At 44.0% G+C, this 16455-nt stretch overlaps 1 protein-coding gene across 1 annotated transcript in view; it reads left to right on the forward strand.

Moving 5' to 3' along the window:
• scn4ab (sodium channel, voltage-gated, type IV, alpha, b) overlaps positions 1 to 16455 on the forward strand; it is a 45061-nt gene that overhangs the window by 21507 nt on the left and 7099 nt on the right. Inside the window, exons 3-21 of the mRNA XM_088090953.1 lie at positions 5098 to 5281; positions 5547 to 5684; positions 5913 to 6030; positions 6155 to 6245; positions 7422 to 7550; positions 8080 to 8171; positions 8311 to 8583; positions 8932 to 8995; positions 9080 to 9221; positions 9318 to 9518; positions 9663 to 9768; positions 10911 to 11149; positions 12034 to 12105; positions 12206 to 12307; positions 12432 to 12788; positions 13086 to 13284; positions 13639 to 13901; positions 14860 to 14968; positions 16113 to 16267. Coding sequence (XP_087947079.1) covers positions 5150 to 5281; positions 5547 to 5684; positions 5913 to 6030; positions 6155 to 6245; positions 7422 to 7550; positions 8080 to 8171; positions 8311 to 8583; positions 8932 to 8995; positions 9080 to 9221; positions 9318 to 9518; positions 9663 to 9768; positions 10911 to 11149; positions 12034 to 12105; positions 12206 to 12307; positions 12432 to 12788; positions 13086 to 13284; positions 13639 to 13901; positions 14860 to 14968; positions 16113 to 16267 — 2982 coding nt within the window. The 5' untranslated portion in view covers positions 5098 to 5149. The remainder of the gene's footprint in view (positions 1 to 5097; positions 5282 to 5546; positions 5685 to 5912; positions 6031 to 6154; positions 6246 to 7421; positions 7551 to 8079; positions 8172 to 8310; positions 8584 to 8931; positions 8996 to 9079; positions 9222 to 9317; positions 9519 to 9662; positions 9769 to 10910; positions 11150 to 12033; positions 12106 to 12205; positions 12308 to 12431; positions 12789 to 13085; positions 13285 to 13638; positions 13902 to 14859; positions 14969 to 16112; positions 16268 to 16455) is intronic.

The raw sequence follows: 16455 nt of genomic DNA on the forward strand, positions 1-16455 counted from the left end.
GTTCTCTGCACGGACCGACTGTCGAAAAATAAACACCACATTGGTTTGATCTGCAGGCATGTGAGTGTGTGTGTGTGTGTGTGTGTGTGTGTGTGTGTGTGTGTGTGTGTGTGTGTGTGTGTGTGTGTTTTCTAATCATTCTAATCATTTTTTCTGTTCAAAACTGTTATAATAACAGCCCTTAAAAAATTACATACTACTTTTTATACTATAAACTATATTTTATATTATATAAGTTTCATTTCACACTATAGCAATATATGTTAATACTGTATATTTTATACCTTTATTCTTTATTTTATGCTGTACACTGTATTTATACTGTATACATTATTTTCTACCTTTATTTTATACTCTGTACTTTAACTTCTCCTTTGACAAATTCTCTGATTTATCAACAATTGATTTCATTCGTTTTCCGTCTTTATGAAAAAGAATCCTTGAAGGTGACATGAGTTCAACAGCACACACACACACACACACATTTTATTTTAGCGTGTAGAGCTGACAGAGACAGGAAATGCCGCACGTCTCTGACTGCATCCAACAGCATTCTGCGGTCTACAGTTGCACACACACACACACATACACACACACACACACACATACACACACACACAAACACGTGTGTGCATTAAAAGCAGACGGACATTTCTCTATCAGTGTGACACAACATCACACTCTGATGGAACAACAACACTGATAACAGCTGTGTGAGTGTGTGTGTGTGTGTGTGTGTGTGTGTGTGTGTGTGTGTGTGTGTGTGTGTGTGTGTGTGTGTGTGTGTGTGTGTGTGTGTGTGTGTGTGTGTGTGTGTGTTTGTGCTATCAGTAACGTTACAAAAACATAAAATTCAATAGTCTGTTAATGTCCTCCAGGATGGACGAGTCAGGGTTAATGGTTTCTTTGCTGTTGTCCAAAAGTTAAGGACATGGGACACAGTTGGGTGAGGACAGAGGACATGGTGGGTCAGGACAGAGGACAGTGGACACGGGTGGATCAGGACACAGGACACAGGACAGAGGACACGGGTGGGTTCAGGACACAGGACAGAGGACGCAGGTGGGTTCAGGACACAGGACAGAGGACGCAGGTGGGTTCAGGACACACGACAGAGGACACATGTGGGTTCAGGACACAGGACAGAGGACACAGGTGGGTTCAGGACAGAGGGCAAAGGTCCTTCAGTCGTGAAGTTGACTTGGTGTGGTGGACTGATCTCTGCCACTGAGGACACTGTGGACAGATGATGACAGACGTGGACAAATGTGAGGACAGACGTGTGGACAGACAAGCGGGTCCTTGGAGGATGTCTCAGGACAAAGTATTTGTCCTTTGTTGTCCTGATGATGTCATGGGGTTATAGACCACAGCGACCAATCATCTCTGAGGACTGGCCTGAGGGGCGGGGCTCCTCACAAAGGTGTCAGAACAGAGGATTGTGGGAAACTGAGTTTGTTCCTAAAGTTTTCTGAGCTTACAGGAAGTAAGTTTACACAAGTCGACCAATCACCCGTCTGCTTTTTTCCGGCGCCGTTCAGACGTCAAAACTCTCTGAGCGACTTTAATGCAGTTTGTCTCTGAGAGTCTGAGAGCGGCGCCCGTTATCACGGTGACAAGAGGCTGGACGACATGTCAGTGATGGACACACACACACACACACACACACACACACACCTTCAGTTTAAACTGGACGCAGCGTCAGCCGCTGAACACAGTAAGACCTCTGCTTTATAACACCGTGTGTGTGTGTGTGTGTGTGTGTTGTGATATTAGTTAGTTTGTTTGTGTGATCTGTGTTGTTTGTTTGTTTGTTTGTTTGTGAGTTTTGTGTTGAAAGAATGAAGAAACGTGTCTGAAGTTTTACAGCAGACGGCTGCGAAGTGACGGGTGATCACCGGTGTGTGTGTGTGTGTGTGTGTGTGTGTGTGTGTGTTGTGTACATTTATGTATTAATGTTTGTTGTTAATAAGAAGTGATTGTGGTTGATGCAGATTTAAAATTTGAGATGAAGCTCGCTGAAGTTTCAGGTTTTTTCTTGTCTAGGTGTGAATTACTGAAACTTTCACATTCGATAGTTTTTATGTTATTTTTTATTTTATTTTATTTTATTTCATCTTTATTTTAGTCATTCAGGTCTCTTTTCGCCTCCATTAACCCTTTGAACTCTTCATGCAAAGCGATCGCAGCTCTTTAAACACGTCTTGTCTGATGTCATCGGTGTCTTTGTGTTTGTCCGACGTCTCCGCGAGCGTCGACTTTTTTTTTACGGTTTTGATTTCAGACAGGAAGCAGAAACATTTCAGTTTGTGTCCCTGAACTAAAGAAACCTCATGAAGGTGTCCATCAGCAGGGACACTCGGTCCACGTCTACTCAACTCAGCTCGTCTTTCCGTCGTCATTGAGGGTATTCAGCTGCCGTCTTTTTCGGTTTGGAAATAAAACAGAAAGTTGGTGGAAAAATAAAAGCCCAGATGGGATGTTTGTTTTCATAGACGAGAGTTTGTAACAGCCGGCGCTCCTGAAAAAGGAAACACGGTCTGAGGTCAAACAGGAGACGAGTTCACTTTAGAGACAGTCCCTAACCTTGTCAGCTGAAAACAGCATTTTAGAGACAGTCCCTAACCTCGTCAGGTGAATACAGCACTTTTGATTCTGAACTGAACAAAATAATCAAAAGTTATTGATCACAACTTATTGATCAGTGATCTTAAAGGGACAGCAGCTTAGGGAGTGTGTGTAAATGATCGGTGTAAACGTCCTCGTCCCCAAACCATCAAACATCACCAGGTTCTGTCTCTGAGCTCAGATTTCTGTCCACACGTTTTCACAAACACGTTTTAGTGTTTAACATGAAATCATCCGATCCGTCACCAGCCGGCCGCCGCCGTTTCGTAACATCACCCACCAGCTTATTGGTCAATTCTTACTCTCAGTTTTCTCTGGTTTCTCTGGTTTTGCTGGTTTCTCATTCTTCTGTTTTTCATTCAGGAAGGTTTACTCTGTGTATTAGTGTCTGTGTGTGTGTGTGTGTGTGTGTGTGTGTGTGTGTGTGTGTGTGTGTGTGTGTGTGTGTGTGTGTGTGTGTGCGTGCGTGCGTGCGTGCGTGCGTGCGTGTGTGTGTGTGCGCGTGTATGCATGTGTGCGTGCGTGTGTGTGGCTGTATTTAGCTGCCTGAAGCCTAATATTTGTGGGAACCAGCAGAGACACAGAGCTGATAGATGATCTGACGGACAGACGGACAGACGGACAGACAGACAGACAGCTTAACTCTGAAGTCTTACCTATAAGGAATTTTCTGTTTTAGTTGATGTTGAAGCTGTAATGACTCCTGGAGCCTGAGGGAGGCGCTAACTGCTGAACTCTTCATGTTTTTACTGTAACATCTGTGTGTGTGTGTGTGTGTGTGTGTGTGTGTGTGTGTGTGTGTGTGCGTGCGTGCGTGTGTGTATGTGTGTGTTTGTATCAAGGTTACTCGAAAAATTACTTTTAACATTGCTGAAAACATTACTCCTTTTATTCCCGATATCTCTCTTAACATTAATCCAAATGTTACTTCCAGTATTACTCCCAACATTACTCTGAAAGTTACTTTGAATGTTACACCCAACATTACACTAAACATTACTCCCAAGGTTACTCCAAACATTGGTCTTGACATAAATCTAAATTGTACTTCTCATGTTACTCCCAACATTACTCTCAACATTTCTACCAAATTTTTTTTTCAGGAAGAATTTAAAGAGTTTTGTGAGAATTGCTTTTGGAGGAGATATATGATGTTTGGCTGGTTTGGTGGGAGGTTTTGTGATTAGTGTGTAGAGGTGTATCTAAACAGCTGTTTCAAAGGTCGGACCTAAAAGAATAGTAATATAACAGGTATAAACAAGGAGAGGAAACAAGGGAAGGACACAAAGACAGAGGAGACGAGGAGAGGAAATGAGGGGAGGAGACAAAGACAGAGGGGAGAAAAGGAAGAAATGGGAGAAGACAAAGGAGGAGAGGTCAGGAGGATCAGAGGGAGGTGAGGAGGGGCTGAAAGAAAATCATGTAGGAACACAGAGAGGAATGGTGTGTGTGTGTGTGTGTGTGTGTGTGTGTGTGTGTGTGTGTGTGTGTGTGTGTGTGTTGGAATGAGCTGGGTCATCGTAGTGACTGTAACTTTAAACCCCAGGGTCAAAGTGATGACTTGCAACAGCTGCTGCTGCCATGGCAACACAAGGGTGGGGTCAACCCTGGCAACGCTAAAGACACTGGAGACGTGTGTGTGTGTGTGTGTGTGTGTGTGTGTGTGTGTGTGTGTGTGTGTGTGTGTGTGTGTGTGTGTGTGGCTATCACATTGACTGTAGATGACTTTAAGTGTTGTTTATTTTCACATTATGAAAGTATAAAAGTCTAATAATAATAATAATAATAATAATAATCACACAGCTCACCTGGTAAGTTATAGTAAAGCAAAAATGAAAAAGCTTATTGTGGCCTTTAATGATGTATTCAGAATTTTTCTTAAGCTTCCAAGATGGACAAGTGCAAGTCACATGTTTGTGACTCGTAATGTACCAACCTTTCGTGCAGTGCTGAGGAATTTTATGTACAGATTTGTGTGTCAATTAACTGATTTGAAAAAATGTAATCATTATGGCTTTGACAAATCCGACACAAATTGACCCAAGACTCTTCTTCTTTTTGGAAACATTGGAACAGATTTCTGTACGCGTGTATGAACTCTTGAACGGTTATGATTATATGTCTGTGTTGTACTTGTTTTGTTATTTATTGTTTTTACTGATATGGACCTAAGAGTGTGAAATAAAGTTGATTTTATTGTATTGTAATAATCAGATTAGCAGCAGCAGAAGAGAAAAACCCAAAGATTGGTTTTAAAACGGGAGGAAATATTTAAACTGGCAGGAGAAGCAGAACGTTGACAGGAAGTCACTGTGGCTGTGATTGTTTCTTGATGGGAGTGTGTGTTTGTGTGTGTGTATGTGTGTGTGTGTATTATCAGTGAACCGCACATCTGATTGGTAATTTTCATTGTTGGGTGTTTTGTGTGTTTGTGTCTTGTCTGTATAATTGACCCCCACCCCCCCACAGGAGGCAGTTGCTAGGAGACGGAGGAGTGTGGGCGGGGCTGCAGGATGTCAGCATGGCGCCTCTGCTGCCTCCGGTTGGTTCAGAGGTCTTCAGACGCTTCACGCCAGCCTCGCTGGAGGAGATCAAAAGACGGCAGGAAGCCGAGGAGAAGGAGCAACAGAGGAGGAAAGAAAGGAACATAGAGGTAGAAAACATTGATCAAATATCAGCTGTCAGTAACAAGTAATCAATACACTATGAACACGTGATCAATACACTGTGAACACGTGATCAATACACTGAGAACGTGATCAATACACTGAGAACATGATCAATACTCTGAGAACGTGATCAATACACTGAGAACATGTGATCAATACACTGTGACCATGTGATCAATACGCTGAGAACAGATGATCAATACACTGACAGCAGGTTATCAATAACCTGAGGGTGTCTCTGATTGGCAGATCGCGGAGGAGGATCTTCCCAAACCGGCCTGTGACCTGGAGGCGGGGAAGCCCCTCCCCTTCATCTATGGAGACCCGCCCCCTGAGTTCCTCAACACCCCATTGGAGGATCTGGATCCTTTCTACCAATCACAAAAGGTCAGGCTCTCTCTGATTGGCCGCTGATCAGTTCTGATCGATTAATCAATCATTTAGTCTCTATTTCACATCAGCTAGAAAGTGTGATATTTTATTGATCAAAGTATTGGGATTAATACAGGGATCGATCTCTGTGTGTGCCAACAACACAGACAATTAGTAATCAATCAATCAATAATCAATCAATGATCAATCAGTGATTGATCAGCGATCAATAACTGTGTGCAGACGTTCATCGTGCTGGCCAAAGGAAACGTCCTGTTCAGGTTTAATGCCGAGCCGGCGTGTTACCTGCTGAGTCCGTTCAACCCGCTGAGACTCGCCGCCATCAGGATCCTCATCCACTCATATCCTTCATGATGTCACACTGAGCTGCCTCCTGATTGGCCCGTGAAAACAGCAGAAAGGCATTGATCTGCAGGTAAATGATTAACAATCAGCTGATGACGCTTTTATTCCTTAAAACCAAACTTTATTCAGTTTGTTCATCATGGTGACGATCCTGACCAACTGCGGGTTCATGACCCTGAGCGACCCGCCGGACTGGAGCAAGACCGTCGAGTGAGTCACAGTACACAACTCTACTACACACTACGACACAACTGTACTACACAACAATACATACCTCACTACACAACACTAGACAACAACACATAAAGACAATACTACACAACACTGCACTACTAAACACCCCTCAACAATTCTACACAACTATCCTACACACCTATACCACACAACAACAACACACAACTATCCTACACACCTTTACTACACAACAACAACACACAACTATACTATACACCTTTACTACACAACAACAACAACACACAACTATACTACACATCTATACTACACAACAACAACACACAACTATCCTACACACCTATACTACACAACAACAACACACAACTATCCTACACACCTATACTACACAACAACAACACACAACTATCCTACACACCTATACTACACAACAACAACAACACACAACTATCCTACACACCTATACTACACAACAACAACAACAACACACAACTATCCTACACACCTTTACTACACAACAACACACAACTATACTACACATCTATACTACACAACAACAACACACAACTATACTACACATCTATACTATACACAACTATCCTACACACCTATACTACACATCTATACTACACAACAACACATAACTACACAATACTGAACAATACTACACAACTATGTTACACAACAATACTACACAATATTATACTACATAACAACACCCTACAACAATACTACGCAACTATCCTTCACATCTATAGTACACAACAACACACAACTATACTACACAACACTACTACACAATAACACTTAACAACAATACTGCACAACAACACACACACTAATACAGGCACACTAACATACACTCATTAAACACTAATACACACAATATCTGTGTTCATAGAGTTCAGGATGTGATGACGTTCTCCTCTGCAGCCTCCAGCACCTGTGTGTGTGTCTGTGTGTGTCTATGTGTGTCTGTGTGTGTGTGTGTGTGTGTGTGTGTGTGTGTGTGTGTGTGTGAGAGAGAGAGAGAGAGAGAGAGAGAGAGAGAGTTTGTGTGAGAGGGCACTCTGATTGGTCAGAAGTTGCTCTGATTGGTCAGCAGTCGCTCTGATTGGTCAGCAGTCGCTCTGATTGGTCCGAAACTGTCTGTTTACGGTCCGTGTGTCTGACGTGTCTCTCCTCGTTGAACAGATACGTGTTTACGTTCATCTACACGTTTGAAGCAATGATCAAAATTCTGTCGAGAGGATTTTGCATCGGAGGATTCACCTTCCTCAAAGACCCCTGGAACTGGCTGGACTTCATGGTCATCAGCATGGCGTGAGACGCACACCTGACATACACACCTGACATACACACATGAGAAACACACATGAGATACACACCTGACATACACACCTGATATACACACCTAAGATAAACACCTGGCATACATGCCTGGCATACACACCTGAGATACACACCTGATATACACACTTGAGATACACACCTGAGATAAACACCTGGCATACACACCTGGGATAAACACCTGGCATACACACCTGGGATAAACACCTGGCATACACACCTGGGATACACACTTGGGATAAACACCTGGCATACACACCTGGGATACACACTTGGGATACACACCTGAGAAATACACTTGAGATACACACCTGAGACACACACTTGAGACACACACCTGAGACACACACCTGAGAAGCACACCTGAAATACACACCTGAGATAAACACCTGAGGAACACACCTGATATACACACCTGAGACACACACCTGAGACACACACCTGACACAAACAGTAATGATGAAGATGATGATGTAATGATGATGTCGTCTCTGTGTTTCAGGTATCTGACAGAGTTTGTAGATTTGGGAAATGTTTCTGTGTTGAGGACATTCAGAGTTCTTCGAGCTCTGAAGACGATCACCGTCATCCCCGGTCAGTGTGTGTGTGTGTGTGTGTGTGTGTGTGTGTGTGTGTGTGTGTGTGTGTGTGTGTGTGTGTGTGTGTGTGTGTGTGTGTGTGTGTGTGTGTGTGTTCAGGTTGATGACCTGTCAGTTTAACCCCGTCCTCTCAGGTCTGAAGACGATTGTCGGCGCTCTGATCCAGTCCGTGAAGAAGCTGGCTGATGTCATGATCCTGACGCTGTTCTGCCTCTGCGTCTTCGCTCTGATTGGTCTGCAGCTCTTCATGGGAAACCTGCGGCAGAAATGTGTCCTAATACCGCCACTGTCGCTTGGCAACCACACGGCGGACATTGACCCTGACACTGGTTTCTATGGAAACAGTACAGGAAACAGCACAGGAAGCAGCAATGACTCTTATTACTTTGAGCACATCAACAACCCAGGTGAGATAGAGGTGAGACAAGCGGAGCCCCGAGGGCCAGGAGGGATATGTTCAAATCAGACACACCTGTGCGATGATGTGTTAAATCACACACACCTGTGCGATGATGTGTTAAATCAGACACACCTGTGTGATGATGATGTGTTAAATAAGTCACACCTGTGTAGTGAGATCTTTAAATCTGACACACCTGTGTGATGATGATATCTTTAAATCAGACACACCTGTGTGTGTGGTGATGAGAGAGAGCGATGACACCAATTTTAAAAGAGAAACAAAAAGTCTCAGATCTTAAACCTCCGAAAAATGGGAGCAAAAGAAATGTTGATTTTAAATTTCTGTTTGACAGACAACTACTACCACCTTCCTGGTCAACTTGATGCTCTGCTGTGTGGAAACAGCTCAGATGCCGGGTACGTTTATAACCCAAGAATAATGATGTAATAAGTGATGGTGGTGGTGATGATGATGATGATGATGATGATGATGTCATTCAGGGCCTGTCCCGATGGTTACGTCTGTCTGAAGGCCGGGAGGAACCCAAACTACGGATACACCAGCTACGACACATTTGGTTGGGCCTTCCTGTCTCTGGTCCGACTGATGACACAAGACTTCTGGGAAAACCTCTTCCAGCTGGTCAGTAACATACTGGTCCCAGTACAGTTACCGGTCCCAGTACAGACACAAACCTGTCCGTCTGTCCCTCTGTCCCGTCTGTCTGTGTCTCTGCAGACGCTGCGAGCAGCAGGGAAAACCTACATGATCTTCTTCGTGGTCATCATCTTCCTCGGCTCGTTCTACCTCATTAACCTCATCCTGGCTGTGGTCGCCATGGCGTACGCCGAGCAGAATGAGGCGACCATCGCGGAGGCCAAACAGAAGGAGGAAGAGTACGCTCAGATCCTGGAGATGCTGAAGAAGAGAGAGGAAGAGGTGAGCCTCGGCAGAACGACATTTACAGCACTCTCGCATGTTTTTATCAAACAAACTGCTGTCTGATGTGTCTCAAGGGGGGCGGGTCCTCGTCCACGGAGATCGCAACCCGACATAATTAATTGTCTCTTCTTGTTGTTTCAGCAGGCGGCCTGCAGGGCGGCACTCTCAGAGACTCAAGATTCAGCACCACGGAAGAATTCATCTGCTGAAATAAATACCCACGAGCAAGAACACACTGCGATGGAAGGTGAGGACTGAACCACAACACCTGAACCACAACACCTGACCCACAACACCTGAACCACAACACCTGACCCACAACACCTGAACCACAACACCAGAACCACAACACCAGAACCACAACATCTGACCCACAACACCTGACCCACAACACCTGACCCACAACACCAGAACCACAACACCTGAACCACAACACCTGACCCACAACACCTGAACCACAACACCTGACCCACAACACCTGAACCACAACACCAGAACCACAACACCAGAACCACAACATCTGACCCACAACACCTGACCCACAACACCTGACCCACAACACCAGAACCACAACACCTGACCCACAACACCTGACCCACAACACCTGAACCACAACACCAGAACCACAACACCAGAACCACAACACCTGAACCACAACACCTGAACCACAACACCTGACCCACAACACCTGACCCACAACACCTGAACCACAACACCAGAACCACAACACCAGAACCACAACACCTGAACCACAACACCAGAACCACAACACCTGACCCACAACACCTGACCCACAACACCTGACCCACAACACCAGAACCACAACACCTGAACCACAACACCAGAACCACAACACCTGACCCACAACACCAGAACCACAACACCTGAACCACAACACCAGAACCACAACCCCTGAACCACAATGCCTGACCCACAACACCTGAACCACACATCTGACCCACAACACCTGAACCAGAGCACCTGACCCACAGCACCTGAACCACACATCAGACCCAAAACACCTGAACCACAACACCTGAACAACAACAACACCTCTACCACAGCACCTGACCTACAACATCTGACCTTCCACAAAGAACCTACATCATATGCGTGTGTGCATGTGTGCATGGTTGGGAGTGTGTGTGTGTGTGTGTGTGTGTGTGTGTGTGTGTGTGTGTATTTTAGGGTGATCATGAAGAACAGGAACAATCAGACTGTCAGTGAGATATTATCTCAAACAGGTGAATCTGACGGCCCCTCAGCGTTGAACCTGGTTTGACCCCTGAAGGTCAAACTGCTTCTGTAACTGTAACATATGAGAGGATGTTTCAGTAACCAACTGGTTTCTTTGAGCTCGTCATCCTCCTAACCTGGGGTGTTTTTCAGAGTTTGCGGATGAACAGAGGCCGTGTCCCCCGTGTTGGTACGCCTTCGCCAACATCTTCCTGAAGTGGAACTGCTGTGGCTGTTGGCGGTGGCTCAAACAGATCCTGTACACCATCGTCATGGACCCTTTCGTCGACCTTGGCATCACCATCTGCATCGTCCTGAACACAGTCTTCATGGCCATGGAGCATTATCCAATGACGGAGGAGTTTGAGGAGCTTCTGAGCATCGGAAATCTGGTTAGTGATGAAGAGCAGTCAAAGAGTCCAGCAGAACCAACAAGGTCTACTGTTCTTTACTTCAGGGTGTCGATACCATCGTCTGCTGGTGATAGACTAATTAGGCCCTAACCCTAACCCAATCTGACCCCTGATCCTTCACCTTTGATCCCTAAACTTTGAGTGATGCTCCTTGGCCTCTTTCCCTTCATCATTGGACCTTCATCTCTGGACCAGTCCTGGATGAAGTGCCTAAAAGCCATAGTAAAAGTTCAGTCAGCTGTAAGAATATTACTGATCAAAAGTCTTAAAGTATTTGATATTTACCAAACTGAAGTGTCAAAAGAAGTTTTATGATATTAAATGCACTGAAGTACTGACAGTAAAACTCCAGGTAGATGCTGTTAATGAAAAAATTATAGAAAGTGAGGTTTACCCTGGAGCACTGGCTTCAAAAAGCATCAAGATTTACACTTTTTTACTGCATTTTTTAAAAAAAAGCTGCACATTACAGGAAGTATTTTACCGAATTTTGACAGCAGTTTGTTACAGTGAAGAACAAGGCCTTTTTTTTCTTCAGGGAAATAATAAAAGTTGTTAGAAATATAAAAACTCAAGTAAAGTACAGATACTCCCAACAATTCTTTGGTAGTGTTACGGTAGTATTATCACTTTGTGAGATGACACCACTGCCTCTCACTCCTGACTCCTGATCATTGACCTCTGACCTCTGATTATTGACCTCTGACCTCTGATTATTGACCTCTGACCTCTGATTATTGACCTCTGACTTCTGATCATTGACCTCTGATCATTGACCTCTGACCCCTGATCATTGACCTCTGACCCCTGATCATTGACCTCTGACCCCTGATCATTGACCTCTGACCTTTGCCCTCTCTCAGGTCTTCACAGGGATCTTTACAGCTGAAATGGTCCTCAAACTCCTGGCCATGGACCCGTACTACTACTTCCAGGTTGGACTTCTTGTTTGTTTGTTATCAGCTTCATGATGACTGCTGACAGCTGTTACCATGGTAACACGTGTCTGTGGTTGTCCTGTTGTCATGGTTACAGGTGGGCTGGAACATCTTTGACAGCATCATCGTCACCATGAGTCTGGTGGAGCTGGGACTGGCTAACGTTCAGGGCTTATCTGTGCTGCGCTCCTTCCGATTGGTCAGTTTGACATCATCACAGTCCACTCACTGTCTTCCTGTCCCCTCGCCTGTCTTCCAACATGTCTCCTCATCCATCTTCTTACTTGTTTGTCTCGCCATCTCCTCACCTGTCTTATGTCCAGATGCGGGTGTTTAAGCTTGCCAAGTCGTGGCCGACCCTCAACATGCTGATCAAGATCATCGGGAACTCGGTGGGGGCTCTGGGGAACCTGACTCTGGTGCTCGCCATCATCGTCTTCATCTTCGCCGTCGTCGGCATGCAGCTGTTCGGGAAGAACTACAAAGACTGCGTCTGTCGCATCTCACTCGACTGCGAGCTTCCACGCTGGCACATGTACGACTTCTTCCACGCCTTCCTCATCATCTTCAGAGTCCTGTGCGGAGAGTGGATCGAAACCATGTGGGACTGCATGGAGGTCTCGGGTCAGGCCATGTGCCTGATCGTCTTCATGATGGTCCTGGTCATTGGAAACCTGGTGGTGAGTCTCTGAGACCTTATTTATTTTTTTTAAGAGCCTGATGGGGGACAAATAAGCATCCCAAACCTGTTGCTGGTCTTGTTTAAGGTCTTGAAGCTGTTCCAGACCTTGTTTCAGGTTTTGAATCTGTTCCAGACCTTGTTTCATGTCTTGAATCTGTTCCAGACCTTATTTCAGGTCTTGAATCTGTTCCAGACCTTGTTTCATGTCTTGAATCTGTTCCAGACCTTATTTCAGGTCTTGAATCTGTTCCAGACCTTGTTTCAGGTCTTTAATCTGTTCCTGGTCTTCCTCCAGGTCCTAAACTTGTTCCTGGCGCTGTTGCTGAGCTCCTTCAGTGGTGATAATCTTGCAGCTCCAGAAGAAGAAGGAGAAAACAACCTGCAGATCGCCATAAACCGGATTAATAGAGCCGTGGCCTGGACCAAGAACTGGATTTTGGAACAGATCTGGACTTTAATGGGAAAGAAGAACCATGTCACCCCAGAACACAATGGTAGGACCAGACCTTCGTTTATTGACTCCTTTATCTGCCGATGTTGTCTTGTTTCAGTGTCTCTTCAGTGTCCCAGAGGAACATAGATAGTGGATTAAGCCAGGTTTTTCCAGGATTTTCCAGGTATTTGGAATGAATTTAGCCGTGACTCAGTGTCATGAAAGCAGAGGCCCATCTGTTACCATGGAGATTTATTCACTTGCTTTGTTGTTTAGTATTCTGTTTTTGGGGTTTTTGTACCTTTTTCTTCCTTTTTGAATAATATTTAGAATGAATTGGTTTTGGTTCGTGTTTCTGACAGAGTGCATTTTGTGTGGTTTACTGATTTTCCATGTTTATGGATTTGATTGTTAGCGGTCGAAAGTGAGGAAGACAATAAGACAACGAAGGAGCTTTTGGCTTTGACCTTTGTGACCTCTGACCAGCTGGGGTCAGAGGTCAAGTCCCCCAAACATGGTGATGGCAAGCTGTCCAGCAACTACCGCAGCATCGCCTGCCTCAGGGTCCCCATCGCCGAGGCCGAGTCTGACTTTGAGACTCCTGACGATGACGATGATGATGAAGAGGAGGAAGAGGAGGAAGAGGAGGAGGAGGAGGAGGAGGAAAAGCGCTCCCTGGTAATCACTGTTCACCTTTACTCCCGAGAGTTCGCCGAAGACATTAGACAGAAAGAAAAGCAAACAACACAGACAAAAACACCAATAAATAACAAATAAATAGAATATGAATTTAAACATGGACATAAATGTTAATATGAATATAAATATCAGTATAAATTTGTTTAAAAACATGGACCTGATAATAAATAAGGACATAAATATCTACAATAATATAACCCTTAAATGGGCAGGCACGATAAGTATTTTGGGAAATTAGTTCATTTCTCTCTTTTTTTTTTATGTTTCTCAGTCACAATAACAGACTTTCATGATTTTTTTTCCAATGTGAGCTTTAGTTTCCAAATGACAGTTTGTATCTAATAAAAAAATAATTTTAGTGTAAAAGTTTAACTCTTTCCTCTTTATTCAGTGGTCCATATGCTGACTTCTAAAACATTTTATTAACAATTAATTTGCTACTTTCTTTATAAACAGTTGTTATCATCATACAGTGCAGTTTGAAGGCTTTACACAAACGTAGTCTTTGAATAAAAACAATTAACATTTATAAACCAAACATCTCATTCTTGTTTTTGTACTCTCACATTCACTGCGGTGCTCCGACACTCGAGGTTCATTTAGTTCATTTAACTCTGACAAACCATCAGGTCGAAAAACAATACAAATAAAAATAACTCTAAATAAATAATAAAAATTACCCTTTAAAATAGTTTTCTAACAGATTTCCTCCAAACTACAATAAACATGAAAAAACAACATGCTGTGGTCATCGACTTCGTTCATTTGAATTTTGATACGAATGATGAGTATACTTTTGAATGTTGGCATGAAGTCACGTGACCTGAGCAGCTGCCCCGTCTCCCCCCAGAGTCTCTCATGATATCAGGTCCAACAGGGACACGTGTACGACCGGCTGATGGTTTTGGTGTAAAATGTCTTTGCTGTGTTTGTTCAGTGTGACGAGTCGTCGGTCTGCAGCACGGTGCAGAAACTTCCTGATGTTCAGGAGGACAAAGACGATGAAGATGTCGATGAGAGCGCACCTGTGGACTGCTGCAGTGAAAGTATGAACACCTGACATCACACCTGACGTCACACTCAGCATCTTTTCGCTCCTACAATAACTTCAGAGCTCTTTGGGGAAAAGTTTTTTATAAAAAGGAATCAATTAGTGATGAATAAAAAGCTGCCTTTGTGTCACAGGTGAGTTTACATCACAGATTTGCAAAAACTTGATATTTAGTAAATGTGGATAAAACTCAACGTGGAGCTGACTGTGTTTCCACTGAGTGATGTCATGTGACTTCTCCTCTGGTGATAACATCCCAGTAATCATGGCGATGGATGTTCAAAACAGCAGCAGCTTTATTTCTATTGCAGCCACCAAACTAGCCGTCATTATTTCCAATCCAAGGCCACGTAGGCGTGTTATGTAGCCATGATGGAAAGGCAAGCTCCTTATAAGTGGGAGCGACCACGTATGAGGGATTTCTGGGAGCTGATAGTCCACGATTTCACAAAGGAATTGTTTATTCAAAACTTCGCTCAACGTTCTCAGAGTTATGTGATGCAATAACAGCTCTTGTAGCTCCTGCTGCATCAGTTCCTACTGACAAGCACATAGACACAGCATCATGTGACCCAGAAAAGACAAAAAAAGGTGTTTCCATTGCAGTTTGGACAAATATGTCTTTTTACAATTACTGAAATGCCGCCTCATGCCAGAGGAAAAATTGACGTGTTTCCATTTGACGTATTTTATATTCACAATTTGAGAGTTAATGGAAACTACCTGACAGCAGTTCACTGCGTCTACAGTCGTATTCTGGTTGGGTTTTTTATTGTCACTGTTTGCAGACGACTGGACGTTATACATTTATCTCTCTAACTGATGTTAATTTGTGTCTTTCAGCCCACATTTTAAAGCTGGATGGATATCATGTACTTTTTACAATCGCCTGAAATACAACCTAAAGACAGAGGAAACACTTTATGAGATAAATGGGAGGGTTTTGTTTTAAACTGATGTGTTTCCATTAGGCGCATTTTATATTCACAATTCCAGTTTGTGCAGTTTGAGGGTTAATAAAAACCAGCCTGCTGGCAGCAGGTTCTCAAAGAAAAGGAGCCGATAGATAGATAGATAGATAGATAGATACTGTAGATAGATAGATACCAAACATTTGGTACTGTGTGGATGTATTTCAGAGTGTTACCGACGCTGTCCGCTCCTGGACATAGACACATCCCAGGGCAGAGGGAAGGTGTGGTCTAACGTCAGGAGAACCTGTTTCTCCATCGTCGAGCACAACTACTTTGAGACCTTCATCATCTTCATGATCCTGCTGAGCAGCGGCGCGCTGGTAAACCTTATCAATACTGAGTATTGATTGAAACATGGCTGCCACAGTTTCATATTTCTGATCATTTTACTTGCTGTGAAGCACGTCGAAATGTTGGAAAATACGTCTGAAATTGGTTCTTAGGAACGTGTGCAGAGTGCGAGTACTAACCTGTGGAGACAACATGGCTGACAGCAGGACGCTAACAA

The sequence above is a fragment of the Plectropomus leopardus genome, chromosome 18 (assembly GCF_026936395.1).
Source record: "Plectropomus leopardus strain MGB_pleo_1.0 chromosome 18, ASM2693639v1, whole genome shotgun sequence".
In the NCBI taxonomy this organism is placed as follows: Eukaryota; Metazoa; Chordata; class Actinopteri; order Perciformes; family Serranidae; genus Plectropomus; species Plectropomus leopardus.